This window comes from Trichechus manatus, unplaced genomic scaffold (assembly GCF_000243295.1).
Source record: "Trichechus manatus latirostris isolate Lorelei unplaced genomic scaffold, TriManLat1.0 scaffold00155, whole genome shotgun sequence".
Taxonomy (NCBI): Eukaryota; Metazoa; Chordata; class Mammalia; order Sirenia; family Trichechidae; genus Trichechus; species Trichechus manatus.
This window is the reverse complement of record NW_004444091.1, coordinates 2,347,004-2,362,992: the sequence shown is the minus strand read 5'-3', so window position 1 is coordinate 2,362,992 and position 15,989 is coordinate 2,347,004. Positions and strand designations below refer to the sequence as shown.

General features: G+C 43.6%; 1 protein-coding gene across 2 annotated transcripts in view; it reads left to right on the top strand.

The window, feature by feature from the left end:
• URGCP (upregulator of cell proliferation) overlaps positions 1 to 15,989 on the top strand; it is a 51,485-nt gene extending 35,496 nt beyond the window's left edge. The window contains exons 1-4 of one of the 2 annotated variants that reach the window (XM_023740441.1): positions 9,317 to 9,588; positions 10,153 to 10,203; positions 10,420 to 10,458; positions 12,600 to 15,989. In XM_023740441.1, the coding sequence (XP_023596209.1) occupies positions 10,170 to 10,203; positions 10,420 to 10,458; positions 12,600 to 15,190 (2,664 nt within the window). In that variant the 5' untranslated portion in view covers positions 9,317 to 9,588; positions 10,153 to 10,169 and the 3' untranslated portion in view covers positions 15,191 to 15,989. Of the gene's footprint in view, positions 1 to 9,316; positions 9,589 to 10,152; positions 10,204 to 10,419; positions 10,459 to 12,599 lie in introns of those variants that run through there. The other variant, XM_023740442.1, reaches the window with a different exon arrangement.

The following is a 15,989-nucleotide window of genomic DNA, read 5'->3' as shown; positions in this document are numbered from 1 at the left end:
CATGTGTTTGATTTTTTTCCTTGCTTTTTGTGTTGTTGATTTCTGCTTTTATGGCATTATGGTCAGAAAAGATGGTTTGTAATATTTTGATGTTTTGGATTTTGTTAAGACTTGTTTTATGGCCTAATATGTGGTCTATTCTGGAGAACGTTCCATGTACGTTGGAAAAGAAAGTATACTTGTCTGCTATTGGGTGCAGTGTTTGATATATGTCTGTGAGATCAAGTTGGTAAGCTCTTCCATGTCTTTGTTGAGCTTCTTTCTGGATGTTCTGTCCTTCACCAAAAGTGACGTGTTGAAGTCTCTTACTACTACTGTGGAACTCTCTTTTCAGTGCTGTTAGAGTTTATGTATTTTGGAACCCTGTCGTTGGGTGGGTAAATATTATAGTTATGTCCTTCTGGTGTATTGACCCTTTAGTCATTATATAGTGTCCTTCCTTATCCTTTGTGGTGGATGTTACTTTAAAGTCTATTTTATCAGAGGTTAATATTGCCACTCCTGCTCTTTTTGGAGTGTTGTTTGCTTGATATATTTTTTTTCCATCGTTTGAGTTTTAGTTTGTGTCTTTAAGTCTAAGGTGTGTCTCTTGTAGGCAGCATATAGACGGATTGTGCCTTTTTATCCAATCTGCCACTCTCTCTTTATTGGTGCATTTAGGCCATTTATATTCAGCATAATTATTGATAGGTATGAGTTTAGTGCTGTCATTTTGATGTCTTTGTGTGTTCACAGTTTCTTTGTTCCCCTTAATTTTCGGTGCTGAGTCGTTTTTCTTTCTGTATTTTTTTTCATCTTTTTCATTGTTGTTGGCTGAGTCTTTATATTTTTTTAGTTTTTTATTTTGATTTGTAGGATTGTTAGTTTCCTTTGTGGTTACCTTAATATTTACCCATATTTTTCTAAGTTTATACCAGTTTTTTATTTTTTTATATCGCTTTGACTTCCCTTCCATATGAAAAATCTGTGTCTACATTTTTTAAGTTCTCCTTTTTTGTTTTAATGTTGTCCTTTTTTACGTATTGATATCTGTTTCCCTATTTTCGATGTTTTATCTTTGATGTATTTTCGACTTCCCTATTTGAGTTGATATCTGGTTGTTCTGTCATGTGTTCTAGTCTTGCGTTGTTATTTGATATTATTGATTTCCTAACCAGAGGACTCCCTTTAGTATTTCTTGTAATTTTGGTTTGGTTTTTGCAAATTCCCTGAACTTCTGTTTATCTGGAAATGCCCTAATTTTGCCATCATATTTGAGAGACAGTTTTGCTGGGTATATAATTCTTAGCTGGCAGTTGTTTTCCTTCAAGGCTTTATGTATGTCATCCCATTGCTTTCTTGCCTGCATGGTTTCTGCTGAGTAGTTTGAGCTTATTCTAATTGACTCTTCTTTGTAGATGACTTTTGTTTTATCCCTAACTGCTCTTAAAATTCTCTCTTTATCTTTGGTTTTGGCAAGTTTGATTATAATATGTCTTGGTGACTTTCTTTTGGGATCCACCTTATGTGGGGTTCGATGAGCATGTTGGATAGATAGCTTCTTATGTTGCATGATATCAGGGACATATTCTGTCAACAAATCTTCAACAATTCTTTCTGTATTTTCTGGTTTCCCCCCCATTCTGGTACTCCAATCACTTGTAGGTTATTTCTCTTGATAGAGTCCCACATAACTTTTAGAGTTTCTTCATTGTTGGTAATTCTTTTATCTGATTTTTCCTCAAATAAGTTGGTGTCAAGTGCTTTATCTTCAGTGTCAGTAATTCTGACTTCTGCTGCCTCGATTCTGCTATTATGACTTTCTATTGAGTTGTCTAATTCTGAAATTTTATTATTAATATTCTGGATTTCTGATTGCTGTCTTTCTGTGGATTGTTGCAGACTATTAACTTTATCATTATGCCCTTGAATAACTTTTTTAAGTTCTGCTACTACTTTGTGTGTTATTTGGCTGTCTCTGCATTTTGCAAAATTTCCTTTCTAATTGCTTGAACAGTTCTGTATATTAATTTTTTGTATTCTGTGTCTGATAATTCCAAGAAGTTCTCTTCCTCCAGTGAATTTATTGATTCTTTATTTTGGGAGCTTGCTGTAGCCATCATGGACTGCCTCTTCATGTGATTTGATATTGACCGTTGTCTCCGAGCCATGAATAAGTTGTTATAATTTTATTTTATATTTGTTTAGTGTGTTCTAGCTTCTTGTTTTGTTTCATTTTGATATGCCCAAATAGGCTGCTTGTGTGTGCTAGTTTGTTATTGGCGCTTTTGAAGCTCTAACATACTGTCACCTGGTAGTTAGTTCTATAACTAAGTATGTGTACACAGGAGTCCGTTAAATTTTCCTGTATAGATTCAGCTCAGGTGTCCAGGCAGTCAGTCACCAAGTGTGTGGTGCAGACACTCCCCGACAGTCTTAGAGAGGCATGGGTGATTGGTGTAGGCACAGGTGTCTAGCTGTAGTAGGGGGTCACGTGCTGAGGAAGGCAGGGGGCTGATGGCTGCCCCTGAGTGTCTGAAAGGAAAGCATGTCCCTGTTCCCTAGAGCAAGTAGGTAGGTGAGTTTTGCAGCCGGACTATGATCACCCTACTCTGTTGGCTGTGAAGACTTGGGGGCACCACTTATTCTTGGATCCCTGTAGCAGGTGGCTAGGTGGTGTGGGTGGAGCCACCAGTCCTCAAGCCCCTGATGCAGACCGGTAAGGTGCCTACTTAAAGGGCAGAGCCGTGTCAAGCATCACAAATCTGCCACTTCACAGCTGAAACAGTTGAAGTTAGACTTCAGGTGTTTACCCTGTTTTACTGTGGTAGTGAGTGCTTACGCTGTTGAGATGGGTTCACACAAGTCTGTACAGGGGTGGAAGGCACTCAAAGTCTGCGGACCTCTTATGCCTGTGCCTAGGCAAAGGAGCTGTACCAACCCTGAGTTCCTGGGTTAGGGGAGCCAGTAGTTTATTTTTTCCCTGTTTGTTAATTTGTTCCCTCTCCAAGGCCAGGAGAATGGGTCAGGGCGCCTCATGGGACCTACTCTGTCAGAGATCTAGGAAGCCAGCTGGACCGGTGCAGAGCAGGAAGGGAGGAGGTAAATGGGAGAGAGATTTTTCCCAAATGGCTTTTTTTCTTTTCTTTTTTTTAATTCTTGCGAAAGGCTACATGTACATACTTTTCTTTAGTCACTTGGGAGCTGCTTTTCACTGGTTCAGAGTGTTCAAGCAGGATCTCTGCTGCTGGATCTCTCTCAATGTGGAAACTGCTTCCCGAGCGCACGCACGGAGGTCTATGCCCGCTTCACTGCGTACCCTGAGCTGGTCCAGGCTGAAGAGCTGCAACTCCCACCGAGTTCGGTCTGGCACTCCTCGTTTCTTCCAAACCATCTCCCTCTCCCCCCACCACTCAGTCCAATTCCTCAACTTTGCCTTGTTCAGGGCTCCTAGGTATTCATATACAATCAAATCACTTGTTTTTCCAGGTCTTTGTTGTAAGAGGGATATAGGAAGCCGTCTGACTACTCCACCATCTTGGGCTCGCCTCCGATATTATTTTTTGAGCCAATTTGTTATTTAGTTACAAGATGACCTCAAGGATTAGTTTCGGTTCATAGTTTGAAGAGTATCTCAGGGCAGTAGTCTCGGGGGTCCTCCAGTCTCGATTAATCCAGAAGTCTGGGTTATTTTGGGGGGAGTGGGTTTGAGATTCTGTTGGCATAGTGGTTAAGCATTTGGCTGCTAACCAAAAGTTTGGCAATTCGAACCCACCAGCCAGCACTTTGGAAACCCAATGGGGCAGTTCTAGTCTGTCCTATAGGCCCACTATGAGTCAGAATCGACTTGACGGCAACAGGTGTTTTGGTTTGTTACACATTTTGCTCACACTTATCAGGCTCCATCTATTATGGCCCTGATTAAAACGGTGGTAGTGGTAGCCAGGCACCATCTAGTTCTTCTGGTCTCAGGGTAGGTGAAGCCGTGGTTCATGTAAACTGTTTGTCCTGTAGATTAGTTTCTTCTTTGAGTATTTGGTTTCATTCTTTCTCTTTTGCTCCAGACAAGACCAGTAGTTGCTCTTAGATGGCTGCTTGCAAGCTTTTAAGACCTAGACACTACTCACCAAAGTAGGATGTAGAACACAACTTTATGAACTGTATCATGCCAGTTGACTAAGATGCCCCACAATACTGTGGTCCTAATCCTTCAAACCCAGAAATCCAATCCTGCGAGGTGTTTGGTTATATCTAAGAAATATCTGTAACTATGACCCTTATGTGTTTTATTGCATATATGAATATAGGTGCAAACAGTCACATAGATACATAAACATATGCAGACACCTTTACGTACACACATACATACATGCATATACACATATAGGAGCACTGGTGGCACAGTGGTTAAGAGTTCAGCTGCTAACCAAAACATCAGTTGTTCAAATCGACCAGCCAAATCCACTACCCTATGGGGCAGTTCTACTCTGTCCTATAGGGTCACTGTGAGTCAGAGTTAACTCAATGGCAACAGGTTTTCTATACACATATATGCCTACATTCATACGTGTATACCCGCACATATATTTTTTGGTTGTTTTTCCTGTTGTTTGAAAATTATGTATGACCTGGCAATTACCAAGAGGTCCTTTTTTCTTGTGTACTGTTTAGTGACATCGTTTGCCTTTATCAAGCTGTTTACACTCCATCTTCATTTGGTATTACCTTTCCCCAAACCAAAAATAACAAGCGCCTACTATCTAGAGAGAGAATTTTCCTCTAATCCCTACCCTCCAGCCCTGGTAACCACTAATGAACATTAGTTTCTGTACATTTACCTGTTCGTGTCATTTCATAAAAGGGAGATAAGACAATGTTTATCTTTTTGTGATTGACTTATTTTGCTCGACAAAATGTCCTCCAGATTCATCCATGTTCCAGTATGTTTCAGGAACTCATTTTTCTTTATTGCTGAGTAATATTCCGTTGTAAGTATGTACCACATTTTACTTATCCATTGATTCGTTGATTGGCACTTAGGTTGTTTCCCTCTTTTTTCTGTTGTGAATTGTGCTACAATGAACACAGGTGTGAATGTGTCTCTTTGTGTTGTGACTGTGTCTGTGCATGTCACTTCTATTAGATCCTAGGGTATATACCTAGGAATGGAATTGCTAGGTCACATGGCAGCTCTAAGGAGCCCTGGTGGCACCGTGGTTAAGTGCTTGGCTGCTAATCCAGAGGTTGGCGGTTTGAGCCCACCATCCACTTCCTAGCAGAAAGATGTGGTAGTCTGCTTCTGTAGAGATTACAGTCCTGGAAGCCCTATGAAGCAGTTCTGCTCTGTCCTGTAGGGTCACTATGAGTTAGAATCGACGTGATGGAAATGGGTTTGGTTTTTTATTTGGTTTATGGTAGCTCTACGTCCAGTTTTCTGAGGAACCACCAGACTTTTCCACAACACCTGTACCATTTTGTATTCCCACCAACAATGGATAAGGGTTCCAATTTCTCCACGTCCCCTCCAACACTTGTTATTTTCTTTTTTGTTGTTATTGTTGTTTGTTTTTATCTTGACCATCCTAGTTGACATGAGATGGTATCTCATCATGGTTTTGATTTATATTTCCCTGGTAGCTAATGACGTTGAGCATCTTTTCATGTAATTGTTGGCATTTGAATATCATCTTTGGTGAAGTGTCTGTTCATGTCCTTTGCCCAGTGTTTGATTGGGTTATTTTTCTTTTTGTTAAGTTGTAGTTTTCTATATGTTTTAGATGATAGACCCTTACCAGTTATATCCTTTCCAAAGATTTTTTTGTCAGTCTGTAGGTTTTTTCTTGTTTGGTAAAGTCTTTGACGAACATATGTATTTAACTTTTATGTAGTTCCAGTTATATATTTTGTTTTCTGTTGCTCTTGCATTCATTGTTGTGTTTGATAATCTATCACTGAAAAAAGATCCCAAAGCTTTGTTCCTAGATCGTCTTCCAAGAACTTATAGTTTCAGATTTAACATTTAGGTTCTTGATCCATTTTGAATTTGTTTTTGTGTATGGTGTAAGGTGTGGATCTTGTTTCATTTTTCTGTGTGTGGAAATCCAGGTTTGCCAGCACCATTTGATGAAGAGATTGTTCCTTTCCCACTGAATGTATTTGGCACTCTTTTCAAAAATCAATTGACCATAGATGTTTGCATTTATTTCTGGATTTTCGGTTCTATTCCATTGGTCTGTGTCTGTCATTAAACCAGTACCAGAGTGTTTTTATTACTGTTGTTGTTAGGTGCCATCGAGTTGGTTCCAAGTCATAGCAACCCTGTGTACAACAGAACGAAACACTGCCCAGTCTTGCGCCATCCTCACAATCGTTGTTATGCTTGAGCCCATTGTTGCAGCCACTGTGTCAGTCCATCTCATTGAGGGTCTTCCTCTTTTACGCTGACTCTTTACCAAGCATGATGTCCTTCTCCAGGGACTGATCCCTCCTGACAACATGTTCAAAGTATGTAAAATGTAGTCTCACCATCCTTTCATCCAAGGAGAATTCTGACTGTACTTCTTCCAAGACAGATTTGTTCATTCTTTTGGTAGTCCATCATATATTCAATATTCTTTGCCAACACCACAGTTCAGAGGCATCAATTCTTCTTCAGTCTTCCTTATTTACTGTCCAGCTTTCACATGCATATGAGGTGATTGAAAACTGAGTGGCTTGGGTCAGGCACACCTAAGTCTTCAAGGTGACATCTTTGTTTTTCAACACTTTAAAGAGGTCTTTTGCAGCAGATTTGCCCAATGCAATGCATCATTTATTTTCTTGACTGCCGTTTCCATGGGTGTTGATTGTGGATCCAAGTAAAATGAAATCCTTGATAACTTCCATCTTTTCTCCGTTTAGTGTGATGTTGCGTACTGGTCCAGTTGTGAGGATTTTTGTTTTCTTTATGTTGAGGCGTAATCCATATTGAAGGCTGTGGTCTTTGATCTTCATCTGTAAGTGCTTCAAGTCCTCTGCACTTTCAGGAAGCAAGGTTGTGTCATCTGCATGTCACAGGCTGTCAATGAGTCTTCCTTCAATTCTCATGCCCCATTCTTCTTCATATAGTCCAGCTTCTTGGATTATTTGCTTAGCATACAGATTGAAAAAGTATGTGAAAGGATACAACCCTGACGCACACCTTTCCTGACTTTAAACCATGCAGTATCCCCTTATTCTGTTCTAACAAATGCCTCTTAGTCTAAGTACAGGTTCCTCATGAGCACAATTAAGTGTTCTGGAGTTCCCATTCTTCTCAGTATTATCCATAATTTGTTATGATCCACACAGTCAAATGCCTTTGCATAGTCAATAAAACACAGGTAAACATTTTTCTGGTATTCTCTGTTTTCAGCCAGGATCCATCTGACATCAGCAGTGAGATCCCTCGTTCCACTTCCTCTTCTGAATCTGGCTTGAATCTTTGGCAGTTCCCTGTCGATACACTGCTGCAGTTGCTTTTGAATAATCTTCAGCAAAATCTTACTTGCATGTGATATTAATGCTATTGTTTGCTAATTTCTGCATTCAGTTGGATCACCTTTCTTGGGAAGAGGCATGAAAACGGATCTCTTCCAGTCAGTTGGCCAGATAGCTGTCTTCCAACTTTCTAGGCATAGACGAGTGAGCGCTTCTAACACTCACTCATAATTACTGTAGCTGTTTAGTATGTTTTGAATTCTGGAAGTGTGAGGCCTCCTACTTTGTTCTTCTTCGAAGGGGTCTCTTATCTTTCTATATAAAATTGAGGATTAGTTCTTCCATTTCCATAAAGAATGCTGTTGGAAATTTGATCAAGATTGTGTTGTATCTGTAGACTACTTTCAGTAGTTTTGACGTCTTAGGTATATTGTCTTCCAGTCTGTGAACATGGAATGTCTTTCCATCTATTTAGGTCTTCTTTAATCTTTTTCAGGAGTGTTTTATAATTTTCATTGTATAAGTCTTTCATATCCCTGGATAAATTTATTCCTAGATATTTTATTTTCTTAGATACTATTGTAAATGGAGTTGTTTTCTTAATCTCCTTTTCAGATTTCTCATTGCTGGTGTATAGAAACTCAACTGATTTTTGTGTGCTGACCTTGTATCCTGCAACTTTGCTAAATTTTTGTATTAGTTTTAGAAGCTTTTTTGTAGAGTCTGGGATTTTCTATATATAGGATCATGTCATTTGTGAATAGGGATATTTTTATCTCTTCCTTTCCAGTTCGGATACCTTTTGTTTCTTTTTCTTGCCTTATTGCTCTGGTTAGGACTTCCAGTACAATATTGAATATGAGTGGTGAGAGTGGACATCCTTGTCTTGTTCCCGTTTTCAAGAGGAAAATTCTCAGTCTTTCTCCATTGAGCATAACGTTGGCTGTTAGTTTTTCATAAATGCCCTTAATCGTGTTGAGGAACTCTCCTGTTATTCCTATCTTGTTAAGAGTTTTTATCAAGAAAGGGTGCTGGATTTTATCGAATGTCTTTTCTCTATTGATTGAGATGATAATGTGATTCTTTCCTTTGTTCTGTTAATGTGGTATATTATATTGATTGATTTTCTAATGTTAAACCAATCTTGCATTCCTGGAATAAATCCCATTTGATCATGATGTATAATTCTTTTAATATGCTGTTGGATTCTGTTTGCTAGTATTTTGTGAAAATGTTGGCATCTGTACTCATAAGGGATATTGGTCTGTAGTTTTCTTGTGGTATCTTTGTCTGGTTTTGTTACCACAGTGATGCTGGCTTTATAAAAAGAGTTAGGGAGTATTCCTTCTTTCTTTTTGGAAGGGTTTGAACAGGACTGGTGTCAGTTCTTCTCTGAACGTTCAATAGAATTTCCCAATGAAGCTGTTTGGTCCTGGACTTTTCTTTTTTGGGAGGCTTTTTATTACTGATTCAGTCTCTTTGCTTATTATGGGTCTGTTGAAGTTTTCTACTTCCTCTTGAGGCAGCTTAGGTAGGTTATATGTCTCTAGGAATTTGTCCATTTCATCAAAGTTATTGGTTTTTTTGGAGTAAAGGTGTTCATAATATTCTGTTATGATCGTTTTCACTTCAGTTGGGTCATTTATAATATCTCCACTTTCATGTCTTATTTTGCTTATTTGCATCTTCTCTGTTTCTTTGCCACCCTAGTAAGTGGTTTGTCAATTTTATTGATGTTTTCAAAGTCAACGTCTGTATTTGTTAATTCTCTGTCCTGTTTTCCTGTTTTCTATTTTATTTATATCTGCTCTGATCTTTATTATTTCTTTTGTTCTAGTAGCTTTAGGTTTAGTTTGTGCTTCTCTTTCTAGTTCCTCAAGCTGTAGAGTTAGAGTATTTATTTGAGATCTTTCTTGTTTTTTTAATGTAGGCCTTATTGCTATAAATTTTCAGAATGTTTTCTTGATTTACAAGCTTTTAAGGATATACTTTATATTTTTGAATAGGTAATGCTTTTATTTGGATCAAAAGTCAAACAGTAAAAACAGATATACAGAGAAGTCTTGCCCCCACTGCCCCGTTTTGTAATTTATATTATGGATTTGCAAGCAAATATACAGGATTTCTAAGGTCTTCTTCCTTCCCCTTAATGTAAGTATTTGTATAGCACTATACAGTCTGTATTTAAAATATTAATGTTGATGGATGTATCATGATAGTAGAGACTTTAGCCAAATAAGTTTACTTGTAAGTCAACCTTTCCCCTACTATGCATGCCCCCCCATACATAGACAAAGTATTACACTGCTGCTGTAAGCATCACTTTAAGTGATTACAAAAACTACGATAGAGTAAAAATAGTGTTCATAAGAGGTGGTTGAAATTGAGCCAAGAAGTGTATGATCAGCTTACATTTTAAATATTTCTAAAATCAAAGATTATAATTTTTGTCCAGTTATTTTTATTTTATTTTCACAAAATTTAGCAACTTCAACATGGAGTGTATCCTAGAGCAAACCATTATCTTGTGTGTAGCTGTTGCTACTCTGTATCCTATTTTGGGTTGGAAAAAATTAAGTTTACATAGGAAAAATTGAAGCCAGTAAAAATAGCACTAAAATTTTTTAAAAATCAACCACCACAGCCTTTTTTTGATGGAAAAGTTCTAACTTGTTCATGAAACTAAATACGTGTGTTTTTTTCTCCTTCTTCCAGATTTGGAATGGAGAGATATGGAGGGAGATGATTGCGAGTCTCCTTACGGAGGTAGAAACTACAGGATCTAACTACAGATTGGATCGGGGGAGAACGGGGCATGGGTGAAGTGGGAGAAATAAGTGAAATTGTATATTTTGAACAATTGGGAGAAGTTGCTTCTTAGTAAGAAAGAAGGAGGGTTCTGAGTTTAGCTCAACTTACTTTTTGTCAAACAAAGCCATATTATTTGATTGATATTTTGTTTTTCCTCTGCTTTTGCCATAGATGGTACAAATGAGGCTCAGGACAATGACTTTCCAACAGGTATGCCATTCTCTATTTTTTTCCATCTCTATTCTAACTTGTGGTTCTATTGAGAAGGGAGTATTATCTAGGCTGGTGGGGTACATCAAAATCACGTGGGGAGACAGGTAAGGCAGGTCACTCAGATTGAGGATCCCCTGTCCTTTAACCCTTTCTGCTTCATTAACAATAATACTCTATTGTCCAAGCTTGTTAACAATATAGGATAACTGGACTCCATCCCGACATTGTAGGTTAGGATCTTCAGAGGGGAAGTCAAGGAAGCTTTTATTGTTCACAAGTTCCCAGAGCGATTCTAATGCACAGCCAGGTTTGTAGCCATCTGGCCCAGTGGCTACATTTACAGTTCAGAAGCCACAGGCCCAGAGCTGCCAAACACCTTGCCCAGGGTCACACATTGGACAGGAGTGCATATATAAGTAGGTTTTGTTTGCTCTGGCTTTTCCCCGTTGACCCCTACTACCATGCTACTTAAAAGTAATTACAGTTGTCCCATGCCTGGATAAGAAAACAGTGTCCCTGGTTTCATTCAGGCAAAACTCAGAACCCTGAGTGGCATCTGTACAGGATTTCTGCCTCAGTGTGACTTTCCCCAGGCAGTGCCTTGTGGCTTTTGCACCTTGTTCACCAGCGCCTTGTCCTCTCTGGGGGTGGAACTGCAGCCACACTGCCCTGGGAGCTCTCTGAGCCCCTTGAGGAGAGCTGAGTCTAAGAAAAGAGACAGTAGGCAATAGATGGAGGCCCTGCTGGGGAATGCGATAGCCGTGTTCCCATGCCGTGAGTCCGGTTGGTCAGCTAGAGCATGTCACCTGACCTCCTTGGTAGCATCAGAAGATGGCTGGGTTTATCTGTGCTCGTGCTAGTGGTTTACTGTTTGCATCTAAGGCAGCAGGCCACAGTATGGCTTCCTTATTTGAGAAAGGAGATGGAGAAAGGCCTGGGACTCAGAGGCACTTACTTATATTTATTATTTTGTGTACTTACATTTAAAGTATACTAATTACATGCAATATGGAAACTGGTAAGGAACTGGGAATGGGCAGGAAATGAGAATGGCAGCATCACACCTTTGGAAGAAGCATCACTGTTTTGAGCATTTAGCAGCTGTAAGAGTTTATGTTGTATTGGGTGCTGTTTGAAGATCTGCACAAGTAAACACAGACTTATTAACAGTCTGCACCAAAAAGTTTACTACTTTAAAAATTAAAAACTGTTTTATTGGTCTCAGATTTGCAAAACGGTTGTTTAGCTATGATTTCTGATAATCTATGTCTAGTAATAAGGAGCCTGGTGGTGCGGGGGTTAAGCACTTGGTTACCAACCAGAAGGTCAGCAGTTTGAACTCACCTGCCGCTCCATGGGAGAAACGACCTGACATCTCTTCCCATAAAGATTTCAGCCTAGGAAACCCTATGGGGCAGCTCTACTCTGTCCTGTAGGGTCACTATGAGTCAGAATCGACTCGGCAGCACACAGCAATGCCTAGTAATATCTCTCCTTCCGTTTTTCTTTTAAAAACCCTCCAACTTATTTGCAAAGAGGAAATAACATTAACTAGAAAATCATGGAATGAGTCGGAAATTCCTGGTGACATAGTGAGGGAGCCCACTGCTGAGCCCCAGAATGTGGGGCCAGGACTAGGGAGCCACTGCTGGACCCAGGAACATCCATGGGCGAGTAGGATGGGGGCTGGGAGATGGGGCTGCACACTCCATCTAAGGGGGGAGCTGCTGCTCACTCTAGCCAATTAAATTTACACTCAGTGTTGTTAGCTATTTCAGTTTTTCAAGACAAACCGGGAATTGAGATTTTTATATGAAATTTCCCAATTCTTAAACGTGGCCAGCAGTTTCCTGTTTCTTGCCACGGTTTTTGATGCCACAGTATCTGTGGTTGGACTCAGCACTTGGGCTGAGCCTGTTTTACCTCCAGTGTCAGGGTCTAGAACCCCGGCTCTGGTCTCAGGCCAGCCTGCTATGACCTGCTCTGTGACCTGGCACAGCCTTCGTCCTACCCCCCAACCCCTGAATTGAGGCCTTGGGAGCCCACCTCTTGTGTTTGGCTGTCCTTCCCCGGCTCCATCCTGGGCTCTTGATGTGGGGATACAGTGTGGGCACTTACTTATTCACTTCTTTCTACAGTTGAGAGAAGCCGGCTTCAAGAAATGCTGTCCCTTCTGGGACTCGAGACCTACCAGATGCAGAAACTCACCCTCCAGGATTCTCTGCAGATCAGTTTTGACAGCATGAAGAACTGGGCTCCTCAGGTACCCAAAGACTTGCCTTGGAACTTCCTCAGAAAGCTGCAGGCCCTCAATGCTGAGGCCAGAAACACCACCATGGTGCTGGACGCACCCCCGGACGCCCGGCCCGGGGAGGAGGGCCAGATGGAGGAGGAGGTCCTCTACTGGGACACGGCCGACAACATTGCCGCTGACATTTATTCCTTCTCCGAGCTGCCTACCCCAGACACTCCAGTGAACCCCCTGGACCTCCTCTGTGCCCTTCTGGTCTCCTCAGACAGTTTCCTGCAACAGGACATCATTTTAAAAATGTTCCTCTGCCAGTTTGCACTCCCTCTTGTGTTGCCTGACTCAGAAAACCACTACCACATGTTTCTGCTGTGGGCCCTGAGGGGACTAGTGAGGACATGGTGGTTGCAGCCCCTGAGGGGGCCGGGGAGCTTCAAAGAGGACAGTGTGGTCCTCCCCAGGATGCCCACCTTTGCCTTTGTGCGTATGGACGTAAGCAGCAACTCCAAGTCGCAGCTTCTCAATGCTGTCCTCAGCCCAGGCCGCAGGCTGCGTGACTGCTTCTGGCATCGGGACCTGAACTTGGGCGCCAGCCCACGGGAGATCGCAGATGGGCTTGTCGAAATCTCCTGGTTTTTCCCAAGTGGTAGGGAGGACTTGGACATTTTCCCAGAGCCTGTGGCCTTCATAAACCTGAGAGGTGACATCGGGTCTCATTGGCTGCAGTTTAAGTTGTTGACAGATATCTCCTCAGCCGTGTTTATACTGACTGACAACATCAGTAAGAAGGAGTACAAACTACTCTTCTCTATGAAGGAGTCAAACACGAAATACTATTTCATCCTTAGTCCCTACCGTGGGAAGCGGAACACAAACCTTAGGTTCCTGAATAAGTTGATCCCTGTGTTGAAAATCGACTACTCTCATGTTCTGGTGAAGGTCAGCAGCACGGACAGCGAGAGCTTCGTGAGGAGGCTGCAGTCCATTGTGCGCTGCGTGATGCGGTCCCCCTGCAGGAGGGTGTCCGTAGAGGACATGGCACACGCGGCCCGCAAGCTGGGCCTCAGAGTGGACGAGGACTGTGAGGAGTGCCAGAAGGCCAAAGAGCGGATGGAGAAAATCACCAGGAAAATCAGAGATCCTGAGGCCTACAAAAGGGAGGAGCTGCGGCTGCAAGGAGAGCCCTGGAGGAAGGTGGCGCAGGTAGAGAAGGAGCTCTGCCAGCTTCACTGGGCTGGAGACTCTCCCGAGAAGTGCAGGTCTGAGCTGAGGGGCAGGTTACTGGAGCTTCGGGCGCAGCAGAACAGCCTCGACCCCACCTGGGGGGTGCAGGAGTTTGTCAGGGGCATCAGCAGCCCCTCGCCAGGTGAGAAGCAGTATTTCCTGAGGTGGATGGAGCTAGGCCTGGCTCGCCTGGCCCAGCAGAGGCTGAGGCCCCCTCCAGAGACTCTTCTCAGCCTGAGGTCCAAGCACTGTGGGGCCGTGGACGCCACAGAGCCCCTCTGGCCTGATCCCCTAGGGGTGGAGCACTTCCTGCGGGAAATGGGGCAGTTCTACGAAGCTGAAAGCTGCCTGGTGGAGGCGGGGAAGCTGCCAGTGGGCCAGCGGCGGTTCGCCCACTTCCCGGGCCTTGCCTTGGAGCTGCTGCTGAGGGGGCTTCCGCTGGAGCTGGTGGACGGGGGCAGCCTGAGTGTCCCCCTGCGCTGGGTCACTGGGCTGCTGAAGGAGCTGCACACCCGGCTGGAGAGGAGGTCACGCCTGGTGGTTCTGTCTGTGCTGGGGGTACCAGGCACAGGCAAGTCCACACTGCTCAACACCATGTTTGGGCTGCGGTTTGCCACTGGGAAGAGCAGCAGCCCTCGGGGGGCCTTCATGCAGCTTGTGGAAGTGGCCGAAGGTTTCAGCCAGGACCTGGGCTGTGATCACATCCTAGTGATAGACTCGGGAGGTTGGATTGGTGGGGCGTTGACCACGACAGGGGAGAGGTTTGAGCTGGAGGCCTCCTTGGCCACTCTGATTATGGGACTGAGCAACGTCACTGTGGTCAGTTTAGCGGAAACGAGGGATGTCCCGCTGGCTCTTCTGCATGCGTTTCTGAGGCTGGAGACCACAGGGCACGCTCCCAGCTATCAGTTTGTGTACCAGAACCTTCATGGCACATCTGCCCCCAACCCCCAGCTGAGAGATGGGAGGCAGTGCCCAGAGCCACTGAGTGATGGGGGCCTGGCTGTGGCCTGTGGGGAGACACGAGGGGATGGTGTCCGGACACTGGCCGATGTGGCCTTTGGTGACCCTGAGAAACAGCATGTCTGGCACATTCCTGGTCTGTGGCATGGGGTGCCCCCCATGGCTGCTGTGAGCTTGGGATACAGTGAAGCCATTTTTGAGTTGAAGAGATGCCTGCTAGAAAACATCAGGAATGGTCTATCCAACCAAAACAAAAACATCCAGCAGCTCATTGAGCTGGTGAGGCGGCTGTGAGTTCAGAGAGGAAGGAAGTCAAGCTGCAGAACACCTGCTGTGCGGGGTCTGTGTGAACAGGAGTGGGCTTCCACGTGGGGGGCACCCCAGGGCGGTGATGCCCAGCCCTGGACCGAGGCCAGTTGAGGTAGTGTCTGGTGCCTGATCAGACAAGCACCGGAGAAGGAAGACAAGCAATAGATCAGGAGCCTGGTGTCTCCTGAACAATGTTGAGAAAGGAAGTAACCTCACAGACAGGTACCTGGGGGTGGGGGGTTGGGGAGACGCACAAGCAGGAATTTGTTTTCTGGCTCTGAGCCCCTTCAAGGTTCCTCTGAAGCTGGTCTCTTGTACAGCTGACCTGTTTCCTGCAGCCTGGGTGGTGAGTAGCTGCCCTCAGTCCCTCCAGGCCCTGGCAGTCAGGGTTACCCAGGAGAGAGGTGGGGGACATTGTCATGAGCACGCAGAAGTAGGCCTCTCCTCCAGCAGCCTGGGGGCTCCACGTGGATCAGGTTATGGCCCTGCCAGCACCAGAGAAGTTTGGGTAACATAACCTGCCCCACTGGGTGCGTGCCACCGCGGCATGCAAGGCACGGCCAGACACTGTGTTGACTGACGGTGAAGCCTTCCCTGACATCCCTCCGCCCCCCAGGAAGAGTTGCTTGCTCCCTTTCGTGCCCCCAGCACTTTGTTTATACCTCTACGATGACATTCAACATAGCGTATTGTAATTTATCTGTTTACATGTCTGCCCCTCCCCCTAGACTGTGAGCTCCTTGAGGGCAGGGGCCATGTATTATCCAACTTTGTATCCCCAGCG